Here is a 24,559-nt window from a genome sequence, read left to right on the forward strand (position 1 = left end):
TCTGCTAAGTATCTCTTGGGTTATTTTAAAGAAAGTAAAATTTACAACACTGAGAATTTTAAGTTATTCAGACTGGATTTCATGGTCTTTATGCTCTACTTTAAGTCTCTGTGAATGATTAATAGAGACAGATCTGATTTGACTCTCTTTAATATAGGTTCTTGGCATTGTTCAAACCAGGATTAAATAACACCATTGTACTTTTCTCTTCTCTTTCTTCCTGGTTCAGAAAAAATTTGAAAGAAAGTGATGTCTTGATTGAGGTGAACTCAAAAAAACTATCCTGAGAAGAAAATATAGGATTGTTATCATCAAAGACACAAAAAAAATTACAACAGACACAATAACCTAATTGTCTCTCACAGTTCAAGAATTCCTCTATCAGAGGCAGTGATGGTCTTGACACTAATTACAATCAAAATGACATCCATGCTCCTGTTTCAGTTTTATGCATTCTAATAAAATGAAATACTTTATATAAAAAGTAAGTTCTTCTTTTCACATTGTCACTCTGCAGTTTTTCTAAGATGCTCTTCTGTAAGCTTTTCCAGGAGGTTTTGTTATTATTTGTGGCAAAGTCTAATTCTATTCCAAAGCACACACAGGATTTTGGGGTACTTTTTTATGGGACAAAGAAGACTAGAGGAAAGAAGGAGTCATTTGCCTGCGGTCCAGATTCGAAAAAAAAAAAAAAAAAAAAAAAAAAAAAAGAGTTAGTGATGGGGTCTCTGTGTAAAATATTGTTTAAAATATTGTTTAATTTACACAGCACATGGACTATTAGGAAACAGCTTTGGACTGGTTTTTAGAAGTATCATGAACAGGAAGTTTCCCAAAATACTAATTTTATGCCTAGCAACCCAGTCCCTATAATTAGACCCTTAGATACATGCTATAAATTGTGTTAAAAGATACAAAGAAGGAAGCTGGGGAAGAAATGCTTGGTTTGGATTTATTTACATTCATTGTTTGCTGTTGAAGAACTGACTGTTATAACTAAAAATACACTTTACCTCTCCATACTGAATCTTAAGTTAGTACACTGTTTGATAAAGTGATAAAATTAGGTAGCACATCAATTTATATTCATCAGCAGCTGAGAATTAGGGCGGCACAGAGATGAAAAAAAAACCCTAAATGTATGTTCTCATAGTGTGAAAAACCTATTTATATAGCTTGAAAGAATGACAATTTGGAACAAAAAGATGTACTTTAAACCAGCACCATTCGTCAAGATACAGCTTACTAAAATTCCTGGGAATTAAAAGCGCCTCCCAGTTTTATTTGGTAAAGTTCACTACGCGAGCTGTCCCAGGGACATTAAAAAAAAACCCACAAAAAAACCCAACAACAAAACAAAAACAAACAAACAAAAACAAACAAACAAAAAAACCAACCAAACCAAAACCTTATGAGCCTGCTACAAAAGACTTGATTTAAAAGAGGTTTTGGTAACTTTCCCCCTCTTCCCTCTGCACGATTTGGGCTCTGGGGAAGCCGAAGGCGCCCTGAGGGGCGGGGGTTCCTCCACAGGGGGCGGGGGTTCCTCCTCAGGGGGCGGAGGCTCCGCCCGCGTTCCCGCTGTGCCCCGCCCGGCCGCGGAGGGGGAGCAGGCGGAGAGGCGGCTGCGTGTCCCGGCCCAGCTCCCGTCCCTTCCGGGTTGTTGTTGCCGCCGCCTCCTCCGTGCCCCGGGCCATGGGGGCGGCTGCCGGCACGGCCGCCCAGGACGGGGCTGTGGCCGCGGCGCCGCTGGAGTCCGGCCGCGGGCTGTCCCTGCCCCGGGGGAGCTCTGCGGCATCCCAGGACAAGCTCTTCTTAATCAAAGGTGCAGACAGCCTTCGTCTCCTCGCCTCCCCTCCCTTCCCCTCCTGCCCTGCACGGGTCAGGGCCGAGCAGCGGCGTGTCCGGCAGGCCTGACACCGTCCCCAGCCGCCCTCCCCTTGCCGCAGCCCCAGGTCTCGCCGCTCTCTCCCGCCCCTGGGGAGAAGGCGAGGCGTTTGGGAATGGCCTCCCCGAGGCTTCTGGACACAGCGAGAAAGCCCCTGGAGCGCCGGGCGCCTTTTCCCTGGCCCTTGGCAGCGGCGGCGTGGGTCACCCTTCAGCCGCCCTCCCCCGGCAGCAGAGCGGGAGCGGGGCGGGGCTGGGCGGAGCCGCCTCCTGCCGGAGGGAGCTCAGCCCTGGGGGGCCGTGCTCGGCTGCCGGGCCCCAGGCGGCTGGAGCCCTCGGAAAGAGGCGACTCCTGCGGGCTCCTGGCAGCGCTGCGGATTCCCTAAGGGAGGGAGCCGGTCTGCCCGATCCGAGCCGGGCCAGGGCAGAGCCAGGATCCCCGCAGCCGCACACAGCTGCGGGCAGCGGGCGCGAGTCCGGCGGGCTGGCGGCGCTGTGCGACTTTACGTTTATATTATATTGTAATTTTTATCCGTATCTCCGGGCTGCTCCCGGTATCTGCTCGGTCTCCCCGCGCCCCCCGGCGGAGTGGAGGCCCGTCCAGGGGATGCGCGTACCGCCGCCAGTTATTGTGCCTGAAATTGGGGAAATGTTGGTTACCAGGCCTGGAAATGTAAAATTTAGTGGACTGCATAATTCGGCCAAGATGCGAAGTCTCTGTGCTCCCAGGCAGAGGAGGTACCTTACAGATTTCATTGGGACGAGTACAGGAAACTTCTTCAACACAGTAATGAGATCAGTAACTTTTTTAAAAGTGAGACCTAACTTAATAGTATTTTTGCCTACTTCCTGTTCAGACCATTTCTAAATTACCTAACTGGTATTAGGAAAGGCAAAATAGGATGGGTATCAATACCTGCAAAGGAAGAACATGTAACCCCCTGAAATTTTAAAATTTTCATATGAATCAGATTGGTTTCTACAGTGCAGTAAGTCTTGGTAACAAGCCTCTTTCTTAAAAGTGGGCAGGTATGGCTACATGAGCCTTTGGTGCAAGAACTAGAAAGGATCAAATTACCTCAAGTATTTTGGAAAGACTTTGGAAACATTGAAAAGCAAGGGATGCTTTCTTGGGATAGCTTTTGCTAGTGTAACTTCATTTTTTAAATTAAAAAAAAAGTTTTTAAAATTTTTAAAAAATTTTAAATAGAGCATTTAAACATAAAGCTGAAGAACAATTGTTGCTTATGTAATGGTCTTCAGAGGAGCTGGTGGCGACCATTTTTAGGTGGCCATTTGAAATCACAAGTGATGCAACAAAACCAATTACATTTCCCATTTGGGGAAGGGTGGGGCATCGCCATAGAACAAGATGATTTTAGTAGGCTGGCTCTGGAATGAGGGAAATTTCAAACTACTGCAAAAAAGGCATCCTGAGATTTGAATTTTGTATGTGTAGCTTGATAGTATGTACACATGCTATTATTTTCAAAATGCCCTGTTTCATAGAACTAATTCTTTGTCTTGCTATTTTGTCATACAGAGCATAAAAAGTGGAGACAACTGGGCCTCTCCCTTCAGCATGTACTGACAGATCTTACTTTTTCATGTTTTATTTTCTAAATAGGTTGGTTGGTTTTTTTCTTCCTCTTAAGTAACAAAGTCTTGACTTTTATTTCTTCAACTTTTCTTGGCAGGTGGAATTTTTCTCGGTACAGTTGCTACAGCAGGAATGATAGCAGGTTTTGGCACTACGCTTGCAATGACAAAAAAGAAGAACCCAGACTGGTTCAGTAAGGTTTGTTCTTTTAAGCTGTTTTCCAGTAGTGATACGCAGGAAATAAGAATGCACTGAATGCTTAGTAGACGTGGCAATATACATGGAACTTGGCAGAGTCGATGATAAGAGCACTAAACTTAATTGAATTTGGTACAGGCGTAGGATTAATTTAAAAATCCATTCGAAGTTGCTCCTGCTAAATACTTAAGTACCTGAGATTAGCTGAAATACGTAATGCTTATGCTGTTTGCTGGGATCATACTTCTCTATAGTGAAATACAGTTACTGCTCCCTTCTGATTCTGTGATTTGAACACACTTTAGACATGAGCCTGCATCACCTCAGAGATCCAGTTCACCACGCAGTCTCATAGTGCTGCAGTGAGTCTGGAAGCGAGGTGACTGCAATAAGGATGGGAAGGAGGAGGTAGAGGGCCTGGAAGCTGTGGAATATGTAAGTGGGATCATTTAGTCAAAATTAAAGCTCTCCACTCCCATCCCACTGTGTAAGGGGAACAATGAGAAGAAGTACTATGGGACTGTGAGATCTCACGGCCAAAATGAATCTGAGCTTAGGCAATTACTAACCGGGTCCATTTGTGCATTCTGAAGGAAAGAACTCCAGAGGAGAGCTAGCAATTATACCGTGTTGGTGAATTAGTTTGAAACACAGCATGTTTAATTGAAGGATGCTTTTTTCCTCACTAATGCTGTGTGATTGCCAAAAGTGTAAAAATAGGCCCTTAAAATTGATCAGTCTCATCTCCAGCAAGCTCTTAAAATGCAACATATATTACAGATGTTCTTAGGGAATTAAGAACTGATCTATTGTTTATTTTAAAAACAAAGATTCAATATCTCAAGTTAATTCAATGCATATCAAGAGAAAAAAATTCTTTCATTATACTTTATATCAGAACCCTTCATTTCTGATCAGTTTCGAGTCTCCTTTCTGGTCAAAGAGCATGAGATCCTTCATTTGCTTTCCTACTTTCCTCTGTGGGCTGCTGTGTCATAACTCATCCATTGCCTTTACAGAAACAATAAGCATGAATTTCTTTTTTGAAACAGATAAGATAGAAAACTCCATGAGATGTTATATCACAAGCTGTGGAAATACATTACAATAAGGAAATTGTCTCCTTTTTTACCATCTTTTTTTTAAAACTTCCTTTTTCCTGAGCACTGCATTTTTTCCAGCTTGCAGATATTCCTGGGTATCTGAGCTGTCCTGTTATCAGTGCGAGACTTATCAGGAGTGACATTGCATTGACATCTGAGAATATATATGCTAGGAATGTCATCAGGTGATGTATACAATTTCAGTCTTTGCTGAAAACTGTATCGGCTGCTATTTGTGCAAAGGCATTACAACAGTTTGCTAGCAAAAATCTGTGATTTCATGGCCCCTCAACTTCAATACTCCAGAGTGTAGAAAGATACCTTTTAGTCAAGGTACTTGTCAGTGAGCAGTTTAAAAAAGGAAAGACTAGACTTTGACAATGGCTTAACTCACTATAGAAGCTCTCTGAGGTACCAATGAGGTTTTGCATTAGCATTCTTACTTAAATTTATAGTTACTTACTGCCAGTAACTTTTAATAGTACATGCATCATAATAACTACAGAAGATTGCATCTTTTTTAGACATACAATATCTAAATATTATTTTTATCCATGTTAAGGTGAGGCCATAGTTTGACAGATACTTTAGGCCAGCTTCAACCAGCACTGGTTTTGAAAGAATTAATTCTACCAGCCCTCAGTTTCTGGCAATTTATTCCTGTTCCAGTGAAGCCACCAACACATGTGCTGTTGGGTTGGTGATATGATCCTGGTTAATTGATGGGGTTTTTTTGTTAAAATTAAATGCTCAGCTGCAGCAGCCACCTTTTGAGAAGTGTCCAGTTTTACCAGCATTTATCCAGGTGTTTAATTTCACAAGGGATTAGGTCACACAAAAGATTGAACACACTGAATACAATAAACCAAAACTGTTGAACACACTTTATTTTAGGCACTGCTTCCTTTTAGACACACTCTGCACAAGGGAGCAGTTACATGATCAAGGCCAGTGTCTCAATAAAAAACAATGTGATCTTTTCCTTCTCCCACTTCCTGTTTATATCTTCCAGAGGAGAACAAAACAACAACAACAACCAATAAAATGAAAAAAAGAGTATATATTTGGAAAACAAATCAGCTAATTCCGCACTGGTTGTGTTGTTTTTTTGGGTTTTTTTGGCCTGTTTTTAGAAAGACTCAATATTGTTTAAAAACTCTTTTTTTTAAATTAAAGAATGATTTTTTTAAAAATACAGAAGAGTAGTGATGAGAAAACAATCTGAACATAGAATAACAGGTTAGTGAATAAAACTCAATACTCTTAGAAATGCTTTTTTGTTGATGTCATCTTTTTCTCTCATGCTACTGTTGTCCTTTTAAATTTTTTTAGCATTTCAATAGTCAACTTTCTTGATCTGAACAGCATATCTGGTAATCATTTAACCAACTGTCCTGTTTACAGAAGCCCTTATCTGAGTACTTAAGTACCCTGAGGAATCAGCCTGTGACTGAACCCCGTGTGACTGCAGTCAGTAAAACCGGATCAGTTGTTTCCATTTACTGCTTTTTTTTTCTGGGACAATCAAACATTTAAATAGTACTGGGTTGGGTTTTTTGCCAGCAATTTTCACAGATAATGACTCCTATTTAAAGATTCTGTGTAGAGGATATTTTTGTCCATTCACTTCCCATTTTCCAAATGGGACCATTTTTTTCTCAGTGTTGTTATATATGGTTAGACTATGGAAGCAGGAAAAATGTCAAAAGTAATCAGCATTTCAATACTCAGAGCAGTCTCTACCGAAAGAGTTATAATAGCTCATTATGTGTGGTAAGGAGATAATAGGGCCTGATATTATAGTGTGACTAGAGATCTCTGCTGTTTGTGTGTGTGTATGCTTACAGAGCATTGTTTTTGTTAACAACTTCCACTTTGGGACGTCCAAATTGGAATGAATAAGGCTCAAGATAGGTTTTGCTTATGCCCTTTCCAAGTGCATGTTTGTCCTTGGGTAGCTGTGCCTGCAGCTAAATCCCAAGGGAAAGTGTCAATGCTGAGGACTGTCTATTTCAATAAATACACAGCCAAGAGGAGAAAAACTACCGCTGCTATTTGACTGACCATAGCGGTAGACATTAAGTATGTTTAATTGTATCAAAGAAGAGAATAATTTAAAAAGAAGCTAAAAATGTAAAGCTTTTTTAAAGCAAGAATACAAGAGATTTTCCCCCCCATTTTTGTGATGAGTAAAAAGAACAGTTCTTTGGCGTGTTTTGGAGAAAATTATTTTTGATCCTTCCACAAGTTAATCTTGCTTTTCAGTATTTTAGACTATAAATGAAAGAAATTTTTGTAATTTTATGTGTACAATCTCATTTATGTTACCCCTGAGCAATACTTACTTGATTTTTTTCCAAGATACCCAGTTAAGTAGAACTGTTGAGTTGTGTAAGGACCATAAATGCTAATCTTTAACAATTACCATCTGAAATTTATGTTTGCTTGTGAACAATTCAACAGTGACCATTCAGAGAGCAAAAAACTCCTCTGAATGGCAGTTGGCACTGTGAGCAAGAGAATTCTGTCTGCCACTGCTGCTGTGGGCTACACAGGTTGAAGCTTTGCTGTACCAAGTAGTTGCAGTACAGTGGGCGCTGTGAGGCAAGAACAGCTGGCTGGCAGTGAGTGTGGGGTGCACATGTATGGATGCCACCCAGTGTGTGCCTGGTGCCCCTGGAAGCTGCAATTTATGTGCTGTGACAGAGGTTTCCTTATGGTGGGGCCCCCATCATAGCCAAGGCTGCATTCTTGGCCTGAGGTGGCTTTCCCACATCTTCAAGGTACTTGTGTTTTCAAGATATGTCTCATGGCAAACTTTTGACAAAAATGAGAAGTGTGGAGACCACACAGAATTTTCAGTGTTGCTGCTTGGTGAACTCTGCAGGGGAATGGGTTCAGTGTTGTTTGCTTTTACAAAATTTTCCTTAGTAGTTTCCAGAACTTCTTCAGAGTTGTATCCCTCTGAAATTAGTCCCTGGGTCACTGCAATATCCTTTCTGTTAAAAAAAATAAAAGCTGCTCTTGCAGGTTCCCAACGAGCTTTTCCAGAAGTGCAGATAAAGACCTACAGGCCATTGGTTGCCACCCATGAAAGTACTAAAATCAATGACATACCGTGATTATGTTCAGATGTCACTGGCATAAAGGCTTGTGACTGGCTTAGATTCAGTTTTGTATTTTGACTGGTGAGATAACTTAGTGTTGGATTCTTGTGCCCATGGAACAACTGACTGGTATTTCTGGGCAATGAAAGTCATCCCCAGGTGGCACTGGCTACTGTGAAATCTGCTCCTGGTAGGAAGGCACTTCATCCAGCTCCTTTCTTGGCTCTTGAGGTGTGCTGGCTGCCGTAAGATCTTCTGTGCCCACACAGAAAATTTCCTGACCGGCAGATCAGGAAAAAATCTAAATCACCGATTTTCTTAGTGTGGTGGTTTGGTTTTTTTTGTTGTTGTTGTTTGTATGTGTTTTTGTTTGTTTGTTTGTTTTCCAATTATTATTCACTTTGTCATGATCTTTATCTTTGTTTCTAGGGGATTACTGCCACAGCTGCACTACCAGAGAGTGGCTCATCACTGGCCTTACGAGCCCTAGGGTGGGGCTCACTCTATGCATGGTGCGGAGTTGGATTGCTGAGTTTTGCCATCTGGAAGGCTCTGGGCGTGCACAGTGTGAGTAGCAAGTATGATCCCCTCAAGTCCATGTTTTTCCTTGGGTAATGCATCTTGGGATGGCAGCTCTGTACTACTTCAGCCTAAGAATTCACCACTTGTAGAACGACTAACCAGAATGTGTGCAAACAGGGAAGGTGCTCTTATACCTGCAGAAAATGGCATGCTGTGGGAGGAGACAGTTTAGGGGGAGGAACAGTTTTGTCCTGCTTTATGTTTATTTGCACAGATGTTTCAGGTACCTCACAAAAGGGCCAGTGTTCTAATTTAGAGACTAAAATAGTAGCTGCAGGCTTTCTATAAGCTTTGCTTATTGAGCTGAAGGCTACCCCCCCTGAATCCTATTTTTAGAGCAATAGAGTTGTTTGTCCAGATTCTATTTTTGCATCAGGGCACAGAGGATGTAAGAAAAACTGAAAGGAAACCAGCTGGCTTTCTAGAAGCAACAAGGGGATAGAAGATTGAGTATCTTGTGCATTAGAAAGGTGGTCCTGGACCATGTCATGTCAAGGCAAAGAAGCTCAGGAAGCATTTGTACATCCCAAGATACCAGCTACGGCTATCTTTAGTAAATTGATTATGTTTCAGTATTTCACAGAGTTGAGTGTCAACACTAAAGTTGATGTGAGCATTTTTGTTTGCCCCCAGTAATGAGCCATGGCTTAAAGAGTCCCCTGCAGCTGTAAGTTTGGGAGAGCTGTTTGCATCCTCTTTAGGACTAGGAATGAATAGACTTCCTCTGTCTTACATGGCAATTATTTATATATTCAGCAAAGCATATATAAAGGAGAAAGATGATACTACTTAATCTTATTGCTGTTCTCATTAATACCTTTATTCAAGGTCTCATTTCTTATGTACTCTGGTGATGTATCCTGTAGCTCACAATTTGAATCCCAAATACAGCATTACACAACCCTTTATTTCTTAGCTTTCAATGTTGATTCTCAGTAGGAAGAGATAAAGGAAGGCTGAACACCAAAAAAGCATGGTAGGACATAGGAGGCAGCTACAACACATTTTGTTTAAACTGAAGTCCTCCGTGTGCAGCTGTGGTGGAATGTCAGGGAAGGGGGAAGAAGAGTGGGAGTTGATACTCTCTGCATGCTGAGCTGCAACAGCTCACGCAGTTTGCTGGCAGTGGGATCACCACTCAGAAGGACTCATTTGACACTACACTGCCTATTCTGATTCCTCATTCTGTCAGAGTGTCTGGTCCTGCTGAAGGACAGCAGAGCCTGACCCTAGTCTGCAATTTACATTATCTGTTTCTTGGTAAGCTTAATTTTTACTTCCTTGAGAAGTACTGGCCTAGACCCACAGTTACTGGTTTCCCTGTGAGGCTTTTCTTGAGGCAGCCTGCCAGGGAACACTCACATAAGCTTGAGATGGCCAAACCCCAGGACATCTGAGTCTCATGGGGCTTCTGACAGCAAGGACTCGTGTGTCAGAAGCAAACTGCAAGCATTTTAGAGAGTTGTTGAGTGCTCCTGATCGGAAAGGTGCACCCTACTATATTCTGTGTTGTGTTGGTGTTGAAAGGAGGTGGAGGAAACTGTATTTTAAGAGGCTCTTGCAAATGTCTGTTAGTATTGTTTTCTGTTGTGGAGTGCTTATGTTTCACTGTAGAGCACAGTGAGAATTGCAGATGCTGAAGGCAATAGATTTCTGTTGAGATGATTTGGAACAGCTCTCTCTGCTTTCACTGAGATATTTATTGCATTCACTATAGACTTCTAAATTTTCGCTGCAGAAAGGAAAAACATACAGTAATGCTATTCATAATTGCAGAATCAAAAATCAGCAATTTTTAAATTTCCTGTCACTATATAGCTGTTAATATCAAATATATATATGTTTAAAATTACTGCAGGTACAAAAGAAGCAGCATGTTACAAAAGGAAATATTCTGACCAAAGAGGTTCATAGCACTAAAAATAATTTAGACCCTTAAATGTATGCTCATTTTCAGAAGGGCCTGTTTTTATTTGATGTGTTTTCCTGAAATTTCTGGGGAACATTGTGATACTTTTGAAAAATTTTAATCGCTTTCATGTAAGCAGAGATAATAGATTAAAAGTCAGTTACAATACTGATTTTTGAGTAAATCGCTGTGTATATGCGATGTCTAATAATTATTAGTTGCCCACAAAAGTAAATAAAGTTTTATTTTTAGGAAACTGAATTTATGACTGAGTGAAATAAAGTTTCTTTCCACAAAAACTGTTCAGATCATGGAAGACACCATAGATTTTGCACTAAGCTTTACACTTTCAAATGAACATCTTAACTTCAGTTAAACATTTTAAAAAGAGGCTTTTACAGATTCACCTGAACAAAATGTCTTGAGTCTTCAGTGTACTTGAGAACTGTGAATTTGTAGTCTATGTAATCTGGCTCTGTAGTCTGTGCACATTTCCAATCCCTGTAAAATTTCAAGTCACAATTTCCGATCTAGCAACAGGTATCAAGATTTGAAAACTGTGGACTCAAGGCAGAATTTAGTCTTCCAGTGTGCTATTCTAGATGTAACCTGAGGGGAAACTTCACTCATTTTGATATCAGGAACCTGTGTGAATTTAATATCTAAAGTTTTGGCAGCTGGACAGAGAGAAGAGGTTATGCCCAGCCTCTTCACCATAACATTAACGAGCTGTCCCTGGGACCTGCTGATTAGTGACCTGGCCCTGCCAGGCAGCAGCTTCATTTCTTTAAGAGCAATATTGATAACATTATTGACAGCTAATACAGTCTCTTGATCTTAAATTGTTTCTTATTATTAAATTGTGAAAGGTAGTAAAATTCTGATTGTAAGCAGTGCAGGTGTTTAATTTAGCAAACAGGAAGGATGCTTCATTTGCATGTCCGAGTACTCAGCTCCAGCACACTCTCAAATCCTTTGCCAAGCTCAATCCCTGTGACTCTCTGGTGGGATCTTGGTGAATAAAGGACTTGACTTTCACTTGCAGAGTTTGAAAGGAAGTTCCAAGTCAAGTAAGACTGAATTGTTAAGTGTTTAATGGCTCGAGTCATCTGCGAGAGTGAAGTACGAGGAGCCTCAGTGGAAAATGAGACATGATGGGATCAGCAGAAGTCACACCAAAAGGAGTAACAGGGCCAGCAGATCTTGATGCAGGACTGGTGTGGCCAGGGGGGCCATGGGGCAGCTCCCGTCCAGGCGAGCCCGCAACTCCCCGGGGCAGGGCTGGCTGGGCCGGAGATGGAGAACAGAGCTGGTCGCTGAGGTTGGAGAAGTGCGGCGCAAGGTGTGCTCGGTGCTTTTTGTGCCTTGAACGCTGCCCACGCCAGCGGCGCCCCGGGGTAAGGGCAGTGGGATTGCAGTCGAGGCACGGCCCTGATCCCCTGCACCTGCAATGCCCTGTGAGTGGCCCGGCCCGGCAGGAAGCGGTGGCGAGCCTCTCCCGCACACCTGGAGGGCAGAACTGAGCCGGGCAGGCGCTGCTGTGCCCCGCTCCCGGCTGGGTTCTGGGCTTTGTGTTCCTGCCCCGCTCCCGGCGCCTCCCCCAGGGCCGGGCCCTGCCGCTGCCCCGCAGCGACACCCTGTGGCGCCGGCCGGAACTGCAGCGGGCGCGCCAAGGGCCCGGCTCATCCCTGATCCGGGACTGCGGGATGTGTCCCGCAGCCAGCCGGGCTTCGGGCGAGCCGTGCTGCCCACAGCCACAGCCCCGCACAGCGGCCTCCCTGGCCATCGCTGCCAAAATGCTTCTCATGGTGGAATGCGTGTTTCCCGTGAGCGTGAATTATTGATGGGACAGAGAGTGATTGATAAACTATGTATTACCCTAAGCTTTGTGGCTGTTTAAATTATCTTGTCATCACTCCCAAAGTCAGAGATGAAACGACAAGAACAAAGTGGAGTGATATTTCCTTGATGAGTTGTAATTAATCTGTGTTAGTGGCGCGATTGCTCAGCAGTTTGTGTCCTGGAAGGAAACTGTAGCCACAGTTCAGAGCGCCTCATCCTCATACCTGAGCCAGCCTGTGTTTACCCTAGAAGCAAGTGATGCACCAGATTTGGTGATTCTAGATTTTTATTTAATCTTCGTGGTTTATTAGTTCTTAAAACAGTTCTGTGGCAATATCTGCTTCCAGCTCATAAATGGTTTTATTGTTAAAGGTGGCTCCCTATAGCTTTGCAGTCCGCTGCTTTTATGCCAGCATCAAAACCCAGGGGTGAGAGTAAGTAACTGATCTTTATGTCTTGGTAAGGAATATAAAAGATATTATGCTGTCTCAAGTTGGGTTGTTAACATTCCCTGATTGCAGTTACCACTGTTGTAATCTGGGGACAGGCTGATAAGTAATAAACGCTACTAAATTCCACTCTTATTCTGAAATGAAGAGGTGATGGTTCAGTGAGGACTTACTCTGATAATGGTTTCAGTTCTATTTTTCAGTAGCATAAAAGAAATCTTTATTTTAGAACCTAGGAGATGGTGCTTATATACTTTTATATTGTACCTCTTGCAGAAAATGATTAGGTGTCAGACTTCTTTAACTTGCTTCCTGCAATCAGTCGGGAAAATATTTCAATTTGTACCATCTTTGATTATCTCTGAGCATAGAAATTCCATCTATGTTAGTATCACTGACCAGCAGCACTGGGGCAGTGAAACACTGGCAGGCTGAGGACCTGATCTACAACCATTCCAGGAATTTTCAAAGTTTGGAATGACACTGGCCTTGCCCCATGGCTTGAATGCCTGTTGGCAGTTGGGCTATGCTAGGTGCACTGCTAGAATGCTTCATCAGATTTGTGTCACCCTAAAAAACTGCTAGTCGTGCATTTTGAGACTGTTCTGTAGTTACACAGACTCATGCCCAGGGAGCATGGATAACTGGGAGATTGGCTTCCAAACAGCACGGCTGATCTGAATCTGAGACTCATCCAGACATACCTACAGCCTTCCTCTCTGAGACACCTTACAATGTGGAAAGACACATGCTGTGTTCAATACAAGCTTGAAATAAGTCTGGCTTGAAATAAAATGGCACCATTGTTTTCAACAAGTTTGTTTGCTTTTTAACAACTTACACATCATGGTATTATCTTCCATGGCATTACCTTACTGGCTTTGAGCTTGCAACATCCAAACCATGTAGGTGGCCACTCCTGGTGCAGTGAGATGGCTGTTTGCTGATGCAAAACACACAAGTATCGAAATACTTTTTTTAGAAAAGGTTGGGTTAGGCCATTTTATCATTTCAGGTTTATTTTTCAGTTGAATAGTAGTTGAAACATCTTATTTCAACATTCTGCATATGAGCTGTTCAATGAAATTTAAAAATTTCAGTTAAAGAATAAATGGCATTTCAATCAGTAAACATTTTTTAAAAGTAAAATATTCAAAACATCTTAAATCCACTGTTGTTACAGTTGAGCTAAACAAGTATTTTCATTGGAGTTTCCAAAAATTAAACCTTTTTTATTTTATTTACCTATTCTGCTAGTGTTAGGATCCACCACACCTTTTTATTACTGTGAAAAATTTTAGTATCATGGAATCACAGAATAACTAGGATTGGAAGGGACCACTGGAGATGATATAGTCCAATCCCCCTGCCAAGGCAGGGTCACCTAGAGCAGTGACAGTTTTCTGTAAGTTTTCTAGAAGTTTTTAGAAGTTAACTCTGGAGTTGAAAACCTCTCTTTTAAATTAAACTCACAGCTTGGAGTACTTGGCAGATACTAAAATATACCTATTAATGTCTGATGCTCTTTTTTTTTTTTTTTTTTTTTCTTTTAAGCTGCCAGCAATTATGAGCCTTCTTTTAAAAGCAGAACAATGCCCTCAGCCTTTGTAGACTGAAGTGTACAACAATTAACAAACAAGATAAATTATGCTTTAAAAGCCCTCTTGTTCTTCATGTCCTCAATAAATTAGGTTTCATTTCCTCAAAAATAAAAGCATTCTCTGTCCCATAGAAGAAAGGCCAGGATGATTCATATGTAGGTTTGTGAGATTCTGTTTGTTGCTGTTCTGTGGAAAGCTGGAAAAGCAGCTAGAAGAATTGCTTAGAAATTTGTGACTAATATATTACAAAATATTAGTTTATCAGTTTTATGGTGTCTCCTAATGAAATATCCTGTTTTTCATTGATCGTAACCTTTAAAATATTAAGAGTTTAAAACAATTGCATGGCCATAAAGAGACATCTAAAACAATTAAAAGCAATGTAGAGAATATATACTTGTTGTGGCTTTGATAGTAAGAACATTTCCTAAGTGAACTGCTTTTCTCCAGAGAAAATCTAACCTCTGAATCACCATTTTAAGCACAAAAATAACATGCGCCTGCCAATGGTGAGAGATATTTGTTATAATTTTGTGAAATATAGTCATAGGCACAGTATAAATACAAAGGAGTATTGACTTTAAGGATGGATTAATTTAAAACAAAAGGTGAGAGCATGGAGACAAAGTCTTCAAATATGGCATCTGTAAATTGTACTAAGATTTATAAATCCCAATGTAGGCATATTGCAGTGGCTGAAATTCTTAGTCCATTTCATAAATGAGCAAATGTTGCTATAAAAGCACCATATCTCCTAAAATACTTAGAGTCATCCTAGAGTAATTCCTAAATGTTTTGTTCTTAGTTCTTAATTATTGTTGTATTTAATCCTTGCAAAAATAGTATTCATGAAATTTCTATTCCTTATCATGCTTGTGTCTGATAGCATAATAGAAACTTAGCTTTTCCTTGCTATTTCATGATCACGTATTTCTATATAAATCAAATCTGCCCTTTTTTTTTGATGCTTTTATTTCCTCAATGCTTATTTAAACTCAAGCTCTTAGAAAGAAGATGGAGTACAAGTAAGCACTTCCTCCTCCTGTTTGTACTGGATTTTTCTCTGCTGTTTATATTGCCTAATTAGTTTGGTTTGGAGAAGACTTGCCTCCGCACGTACGTACTGTTAGTATTTTATTCAAGAAGGGGAAAAAATTAAACCAATGAACTTCACTGTTTACTTGATAAGGCAGAATGCTTATTCAAGGATTAAGATCATCATTTTCCTACTGGAAAGCTGCTACATCTGCTTTATGAATAGGGACAGCTGTAAGGGAGTATTTCAAGGAATGGAAAGGCTGCAACTGGAGCTGTCTGGAGGAGTTTCGCTGTTGTGTCCTGGGAGAGACTTGCAGCTGTTGGCTGCCACCAACCCTTTGGGAATCCTGTGGTCTGAAATGCCTGTGTCAGCCTACGTGGGTGAGGGGGGTATCCACATCTTGACCACATGTAGCTGTGAACTGTGCATGTACAAGTCAAACCTGAGTCCAGGCTTCTCTGATAGGTGTGAGTTATTTGTGCTACATCTTGGTCCTGTGGCATCATCGTGTGTGGTGTGTGGCCATGCCATGCCCCACTGTGGGACAAGACTTGGGCTGCTCTGCTTGCCTGGGGGCATCTGGCTGTCCCTGCCTGCCTCTGTGTGTCACACTGGCTCTGACAGCTTCCTGCGTGGAATGCAGCCCCCATCAAGGCAATGAAGCTGAAGCCTCACCAAAGAGTTTCGGGTTTTTGCTGGCCCTTTCCCCTGCCTTGAATCTCACTTGTGGATCATGCATACAGTTAAGTCCAGGACATACAGAAGAAAAATATTACTTAGGTTGCTCTTTACAGGAAGTGCCTGCTTGCAGACCACCCATATTTTTGAGTTTAATTCAGAAATCCAAATTACAGCTCAGAAGAGTTGATAGGGTTGGGGCACTCATCCTGAGATTTTCGGTCCATTAACCAGCTAGATTTATAAATTTGGATATTTAACTAGTTTAAATTTAAAATTATTTCAAGATTTCAAATTGCCCAGGGTGACTAAGGGGCAATGACTAATACACCATAACAAACTAACCGTCTGAATGTCCTTTCTAGGCATCCAGATTTGAAAGTAAGATTCTCCAGAAATAAATGACACATTCTTCAGTAATATCCACACCACATTTTTCTTCATGGCACGGAAGTCCTTACTTTAAGATACTATATACTACAAAAACATTTAACTCCTTGACATTTATTTCAGGAATATCAACATGGGAATGTATAAAAGTAAAAAGAACGCTCCTGTATTTCTGAACCTAAGGAAATTCCCTTTTTTTTCAGAATTCAGTTAACAGAATTGCTGTGAATAAAAAAGTTGAACATAATTAGCTAGCCACTTTTTTTTGTTTGTTTTTGTTTTTTGTTTTGTTTTGTTTGTTTGTTTGTTTTCTAGCCGTAACCCAGAACAATTTTACTTTCTTTAGGCTTTTCTACTCGATCAGCACCTTCTCCCCACTTTGGGATCTAAGTCACATTTGCACAGAAATGAAACCAAAGTGAGGCTAGTAAAACATGTTTGTAATGTAGATCAGCTCTCTTCCCATTTATGAATGAGGAACATGTCTTCTGCACTCATGGAAAAGTAACATGAGGAAAATATTTCATGTGTTTTCTCTCTTCATGTGACCCAATAATTGGAAAAGAGGCGGCTTGACCCCTGTGACGTGACAGCTCTCTGTAGTTCACCAGTAATTCAAGACAGAATATGGAGTAGCTGTGGGAGGCTACTACATATTTATAATTGTTTGGGAACTGTGGCAGCTTTGTTCTAAATGGTGATGGTTCTCTCCCTCTCCCCCTGTAAAGTTCACTTGGGTTGTTTTCATGGTGTTTTTTTTTTGTTTTTTTTTTTTTTTTTTTTTTTTTTTTTTAAAGTACAGGACATATTTTACCCACTTACACAGGATTTATAGAGATAAATTAGTGGGAAAATATGTCTGTATGTTTGTTTAATTTTAGGCATTGTAAATAGCCCTCTAATTTCAAAGAGAGTGCTCAACACTGCGTAAGGTTAGGCATGTGTGTAAGCCTCCATGAGATGGGGCCAGTATGAGCTCCTGATTTCTCTAGGTGGTTTAACACAATTCTGCTGCTGCTTTTCTCTATGTAAGCCTGAAATGCTGGAATTAGCAAATAGGTGATAAAGAGGGTACTGTGAGAGTACATCGAAAGTATTAAGTTGTTTACTGCCAGGATTGACACTCTCAGGGCCATTTTCATAGACCTATAGTTCTACACAATCCAAATGTTCATGATGCCTTTGCCAGTGAAGTGAAAGATGCAAGAATGTGAACCAGAGCTATATTTTCCGTGTTATTCCAGAGCTGGCACAGAGTGACCCTCAGTGAGTGCCCCATTTTACACTGAGAGGAGGACAATCACCTTCAGCTGCCAGGCTGGCTGCTCTTCCAGTCCTGCAATGGCTCAGCACTTGTCATTTTCTACAAATAACTTGCTATTTCTGTATGTGGCCCTTGGTAGTCATTTGCTAACAAGGGCAACAGCAATCATTTTAAGATTTGGGTAAAGGTGGCAAGAGCAATCCTCACTGATGCTTTTAAATCCAGGGCAGCCTGCCTCATCTTCATCATGCCTTGTGAAATGGATGGTGGCTGAGGAGAACAGAGGGCATGTATGCACTGCATTCTGCTGCCACTTGATCTTCCAGTTCAGGGCATCTAACCTCATTTCACTTGGAAGCTAATGTAAGCAGTTCTTACTGATACAAGTACTAAAAGAGGAAACTAATAATTCCTGGAATCTGCGTTGGCCTATTATGAATGTCAGACATTAAAGAGACCATTTCTTCGTAAAACTTTCATTCTAGGAATCAAATAGACTCTTTTAGCCCCTCTTCCATTCATTTTAATATGAACGGCCATGTAAGTGCTCTCAGTAATAGTGCTATCCCAATTTTTGTGTGACATTCTGTCAACGATGTACATTAAAAAGAGATTATTAAATGGAAGATGCTTTTAGGTCCCCATATTTTTGCCATCTGAGGCAGGATCATTAGGTTAAGATAAGAAAATAACAGTGATCTGTAGCTATTACAGATTATTTAATGCAGTAGGGTAGATGATACCCTTTTAGAAAGAAGCCTGACAGAGGTAGAACGGTTACTGTAATTTATTTGGCAAGAAAAAAACAGAATAAAGCTCTGTAATATCTGTGACAAAAAAATAAAATTCACTTGAGTGAAATTCACTTCAGAGAGTTGCCTGCAGGAATGGAGTATGCTGGAATGTTAAGAAATGTGTTACAAATTGTTCATGTACAGGAAGGTTCAGGAGCAGCAGTTGAGAGTGGCCTATGGTGCTGAAGGCGGCAGGAAGAGGTAAAATACATTCAGCTTTTAGTGCTGAGTTTACTACACTATTAATTGAAGACATTATCACAGTTGAACTGAGTACCCCAGTGCCAGTGCAGCTGACAATAATAAAGAGGCAGCCATTGCAGTGGGTTATTCAAAACATTCCAATACTAAGTACATAGCACATTAGTTCTTGTAATTAAATAAATGCCTTTTGATTTGAGACAACTGACATGAGTATTGTGGAATCTGGACGAAATAAAGGAGGAGATTTTCTGGGAAGGGAGGAGAGAGGGGAAGAGACCTCTCATGTTACATGTCTGGTAAAAAGAAAAGGCAGGGCAAGGCAGATTCTTAATTGCAGCATTTCACTCATCAAGAAATGTGTTTGTTCCAAGCATTAAAGCAAGTAAAGACAAAGTCCCAATTCTCACGCCTCAAGCGTTCAGTATTAGTAGGACATAAAGCTGATTAATCATCTTCACGAGAAGCTCACCACATTGCAGGAGGACTGGACACTGCTAAGTCCAGTTTGTTGAAGGACTAACTTACATGTTTACTGGACAAGTTTTACTTTCAGTGCAAGAATACTTTGAAGTTGCAATGGGCCTAGTATGACAGTGTCAACTAAATGCAAGCAAGAACAACAGGAGGTACTTTGGAGGCCAAATTTAGTCCTAAATATAAAAATATATTTAATTGAGTTAGATCAGTCGAGGCCCAGAATACTGAGCTCTACCTCTCTGACTGAAAGAGTCAGAATCATTTTGACTGGAAAAGACCTCTAAGATCATAAAGTTTGTCCATTAAAAAGTTACAGCCTAAGATGGGGTAAGAGAATGGTTTGTAAGCATTCAAGCCATTGTCAGTGGGCGAGAAGGGACAGGAACTTAGGGATGCAATTTTCATGGTTATTTATGTGAATATACACCAGTTCTGTGACATCAGAGAATAGTTCTCTTTGAAAGCTTTCTCCATGGTTTAAGGTAAGTGAGTTTTAGAGGAATGCTGAGTGCAGGGAAGACATTGACTGGGATTTGGAAATGCATTCGGGAGAACACCAAGCACAAATGTGGAAATGAAGGAAGAAGCTCAGAAGCTGATGTTATTGGTGGAACAGGAAAGAAAGGGGAAGATACCTTAAAGGTCCAGATTGAAGCCCTAATGAAACATTGAACTGCACTTCCTGACTGGAATGAGAGGAGGAAAATAGGAGTCCATGATTGGTACTAATTAGGTTGCTTAATGTCTTACTGGTGAGAACTCAAAAACTGTTGTGGAGAGAAATAATCAGGTGCAGTATCTTTTAAGGGCTATAGAAATGAAAACTTCTACTAAGAGTGAGCAGCTGTGACATTTGTACCAGGAAGAAATTTGCCACATTTTAGACATACTGTGAAGTCATGTATTGATGAGGCCCACGCCAGTCACTGCAGATAATGTCCTTCTTAAAGAGCTGACAGCCTGAAGTGTTATACTCAGAAAGAGCTGACAGCCTAAAGTGTTACACTGAGAAGACAATGCACAGTAGTGATCAGCTTGGCAATATGATTTATTGAAATAGATCACTGTCCAGGAATCACGAAGGAAGAAAATCTGTGGAAAAACATAAACATGGTCAAAGTTGTGTATTGCAATGAGAAACTATTTTTGTACAGAGCAGGCTTGTGGAAAAGGGCAAGCGAGAGAGGAAGTGGCAAATGAAACACTGAGTCTGGCATCACTTTCAAAGTGGTTTTACAAATAAGCATCAAAGTGTGAGAAGACAAGGCTGAGGAAATTTCTCGGTGAGTCTTAAAAGCAAAAGGACATTGAATAATATTTCAGATCTGATCCACATGTTAAGGAAAAATTGCTTTTCCAGGAAATTAGTTGCTTTTACCTGTTGAACATGAATTAATGTTCTGAGGGGACAGAAATCTAACTAATATTCTTAAATCTGTGGCTGCTAGCAGTGTTTCAGTGCTTTCTAAATAAATACCTTTTTTCTTTCAGAACCAAGTTGTAGTGTTTTGTTTCCCTGACAAGTCTGCTTTTTGCATTCAGGAGTTAGGGTTTGGCACATTAGTAATTGTGAGGTGATTGTCAGAGTGAGGAATCACTGCAGATTTCTGAGTCGCTCCACCCATCATTTTCTTTTTGGAGGTTTTATACTTCTTTATATTTCTTTTTGTTTTCCTTTGGTTTTGTGCATCTTTAGTGGGGTAGAGGTGTCTTCTAGGGCTTATGAGTGCATAATTTAAATTTTACACTAAGAGAAATTTAAGGCTGGATTTAGAAGCAGCCAAAAAATCCACATTGGCTGGTGCTGAATGTTTTACCTTTGGTTATATCAACAGAGCTACAGCATCTTACATCAGGTTAGTGTTTGACCATTCCTGTGTTCCAAACACCCAGATAATATTTAGAGTGAGCTGAAAGAGTAGAAGAGTTGAATCACTCTTTAGGAAGCAAAAAATGTTAAATAAATTGAATACTTTCTGCCCATCAGTGAGCTGGGAGGACTTAATCACATAGGACTGGAAAAAACAGCTAAGCCAAAGCTCCTAAAACATTTCCTACTGTAAATACTTGTATTGAATTGGCAGCAATTGTTTAATGTAATTTGGGCTGTTCCTCTACGTCAGCTCTGATACTGGTGTTTATTATTCTTGGAAACATTAGCTGTCTATGAGAGCTTCTCTGTTTTAAATGAGAAGCAAAAATGTTAGTTTAGGAACAATTATGGGTGATGGCCAAGATTTTTAAAAACCAAGAAGGAATAATTAATCAAAACAACTATCTGATCAGAAGGAAATATGAAACAGAGAGTGAATTAGTTTTACTTAGGAACAAAATTAGGAAAAAGCAGAAAGAATAATTTGGCTCTGAATTTTCCTTCTACTTTATATAACATATATTTTATTTGATTAGCAGTTCAGGCATTATTACACAAAAAACTAGAGTTCTGAAGTGCTTTCATCCATCATAGTTAGCTACTGTCTTACTAAAGGACTGGCAATTTCTTTGTAAATTGTTTCATTCTTTGTATCAGCTGTAACATGAATAATTGCACTCCAGTAGCATGTCTATAAAGAAGCACCAGTTCTTTGTCAGAATTATTCATACACAGAAGGACTTGAAGAGAAAACAACCCAGAGTTACTTGTATAAATACTGATGACCTATAACACACGAAACATAGGCATATGAGAGTAGATGCCTGTGTGCCTGTTTGGAATATCTAGATTTCCTGGAACCTCTCTGTGGGACGTACTGCCTGAGACAACATTTGCTCTTCAAGAGGTCATTGCATCCAGTGCTTGAATACCACATCCTGTCTTCTCTGTGTGAATGTCACAGATTCTGTCCTAGAGCTTCCTAAAAATAGCAGACCAAAACTTCCCCTGTACATCCTGCTGTTTGTGTAACAGGATTTTCACTGATCTGGTTTTTCCATGCCTATCCTTTAAAAATAAATTACCTGTAATAATACATGTAAAACTCCTGAAAGAAAGAAGCTCACTAAATCTAAATATTCTGATAGAAGTGATTTTTACTTAAATGAATGTTGGATTCTGGCATTTCTGGACTATTGAATCAGACATTGGTGATAAAATTCTTAGTATAAATATAAATTGTAATATATCGATCTATATAATATAGCTATACTTCCTCCTCCACAGCATTTTAACAGCAGTGAAAGAAAAGCTTGGTCCCGTATATCGTAAGGAATCTTATTTTCTTTCCTACTGTTACATACATTTGTATGAAACTTTGTCACCTTTATCCATATAGTGGGATAAACCTAAGCCGAAAGAGCTGAACAGTATTCTGCTTTAGCCCTTGCTTTAAAATCCTTGAAGAGACTACTGGACTTTTAATCCATTACAAGTGTAGGAAAAGGCACTGCAGTCAAAATAGGGGGCACATTCCATGGAGGTAATTTTCTTCCAAACAAAAATATTCTAAGTGTGTGTGTGTATAATAATTCATGTAAGAGCAATGGATCATTCAGGCAAGCACTCCTAATCAGGCACCCCAGCGTGGTGCATTAGAAAAGGTTATTGTTGTGGATCCCTTCATGCTTTTTTTTACTTTGTTAATTGAACCAACATAATCAGAGGGAAAGTCCTAGTTTCCTATTTTAAAACCTTTTTACTTATTCTTTACCTCACACAGCTTGTTTTGTGGGATAAGCCTGGGGTTCATGGTGCTATTTCATTTGCTCCTTAGTAGCAGTTAACTGATTTTATTTTTAAATCTCTTTTATAGATGAAAGAATTCCGAAGTAAGATGCAGTCAATCTTCCCAGCAATTCCTAAAAATAGTGAGTCCAATGTTGAATGGGAAGACTTACTTAAATCCAAGTGAAAGACTCAGAGCCAGTTGGAGATGTCTCTTCCAGCAAGAATAGGAGTGGAAGTAGCAGAAGTGTCCCCTCTGGAAAACAAAGAAGACTCAGACTGAGCAAGTTACTGACTGACTGCACTGAACCTGGGAATGGCAGTTAGCATTCAGGAGCAAGGGAATTCAAACCAATTTATACTGTACTTTTCAGCATGTTTGGTATAGTTGATTCATGAGAAAGTGAACCCTCCAAGATAAGTTGGATTCAACTGGAAAAAAGACTTTTTCAAAGACTCAAAGAAGAAACTAATCTTGATTAGTAAAAATATGAATATAATCCCAGTAAATTCTTGTCCCATCCTGCGTTTCAAGAAGAATTTATGAAATTTCTCTAGGAAACAAGAACAGTACTTTCAGTGACTTGTCCTATTACGAATATAACCATCAAGTCAATCACAGCAGATCTCTTGTTGATCCTGAGGGTAAAGCATATAGTGTACTTGTCAAAAATAAAGGACACATTTGAATTTGCAGCAGAGAAAGTATCTAAATGTTTTTTGTATGTCTGAAGGGTAAGTTTAAAACCCAATATGCAAGTAGTGACCTATGAGCTCCTCTGCGGAGCATCAGAAGAAATCTCTACGAAGTTCACTGTTTTCTCAGTATTAACTTTTAAAAATTGGATCTCACAATAATGAATCTGATTGTATATATAAAGTCTCTACTATATTTGTATATCAATTGAAATAGTAAATGAAAAAGATATAAAATAGTGAGACACCCAGTCAGTCCTACGCAAACGTTTTCAGCTAAGAATGTGTATGACCAGGACTAATTTTGTGTGTTCCAGTCATTTCTGTGGCCCTTCTACCAGGAGAAGCAGTGTGACATTTTCCACACTGCAGTAATCTCATGAAGTGTGGGTGTAAACTAGAAAGGGTAATGTCTTACTCAAATGTTGTACTTGCAGAACTGAAGATATGTAAAACTGCAGAAATAAAAGAAGTGCTATCAGTGAACTGTCCTTTGTTGCTCAATTATCAGATTTTCTTATTAATTGCACCAAGTGCAGTTAGTCAGTTGTCAGATTTAATAAAGTCCTGTTAAAACTTGTCTTTTGTGATCTAAGTCTCTATATTCCTAGGAAAGAATATAAAAAAAGCTTTAAATGTCAGATGAATAATAGAGAAGTATAGTTTTCCTATGAAACATGACACTAAAATAATACCTTTAAAACAATTGAAGTGTAATAGTTGACGTCTTTTCCACAGCTTGATGCTTGTAATTCAATATTAAATAAATTGTGGTGAATACTGCCATCATGCACACCTGAAAAATGGTACTATTTTGTATTTTTGTTAGTTTCATGTGGGTGGTGATACCTGTTTTGCCTACATTTAAGCATATTAGTGCTGACTTAACAAGTAGCTGTGTCATTATAGCTGGTCAAATACTGAAGTGGACTAAATAAATGCAAGTCACATCACACATCAGGATTACTTTCAGTTTCTAAAATGGGATTTGGGTCCTCTCTCTGGGTTAAGTAACTCAACTAAATCAGTCATTCAAAGTGCCTTGCATGTTTAATGGAGGAAAGCTGGCCAGAGGGTG

The 24,559-nt window shown here is 40.1% G+C and overlaps 1 protein-coding gene across 2 annotated transcripts; it reads left to right on the forward strand.

Moving 5' to 3' along the window:
• The first annotated feature begins 1,183 nt into the window (after window positions 1-1,183).
• Window positions 1,184-24,062, forward strand: TMEM242 (transmembrane protein 242). Of its 2 annotated transcripts, none has more exons than XM_083858110.1 (4): window positions 1,184-1,825; window positions 3,585-3,685; window positions 8,325-8,473; window positions 22,874-22,987. In XM_083858110.1, exons 1-4 carry the CDS (start codon window positions 1,696-1,698, stop codon window positions 22,875-22,877), a joined length of 384 nt encoding a protein of 127 aa, XP_083714236.1. In that variant the 5' UTR covers window positions 1,184-1,695; the 3' UTR covers window positions 22,878-22,987. The 2 variants fall into 2 exon arrangements, with proteins under 2 accessions (XP_083714236.1, XP_083714235.1); XM_083858109.1 differs by having other exon boundaries at window positions 1,681-1,825; window positions 8,325-8,462; window positions 22,874-24,062.
• The last annotated feature ends 497 nt before the right edge of the window (window positions 24,063-24,559 follow it).

This window comes from Zosterops lateralis, assembly GCF_965231275.1.
Source record: "Zosterops lateralis genome assembly, chromosome: 3".
NCBI lineage: Eukaryota > Metazoa > Chordata > Aves > Passeriformes > Zosteropidae > Zosterops > Zosterops lateralis.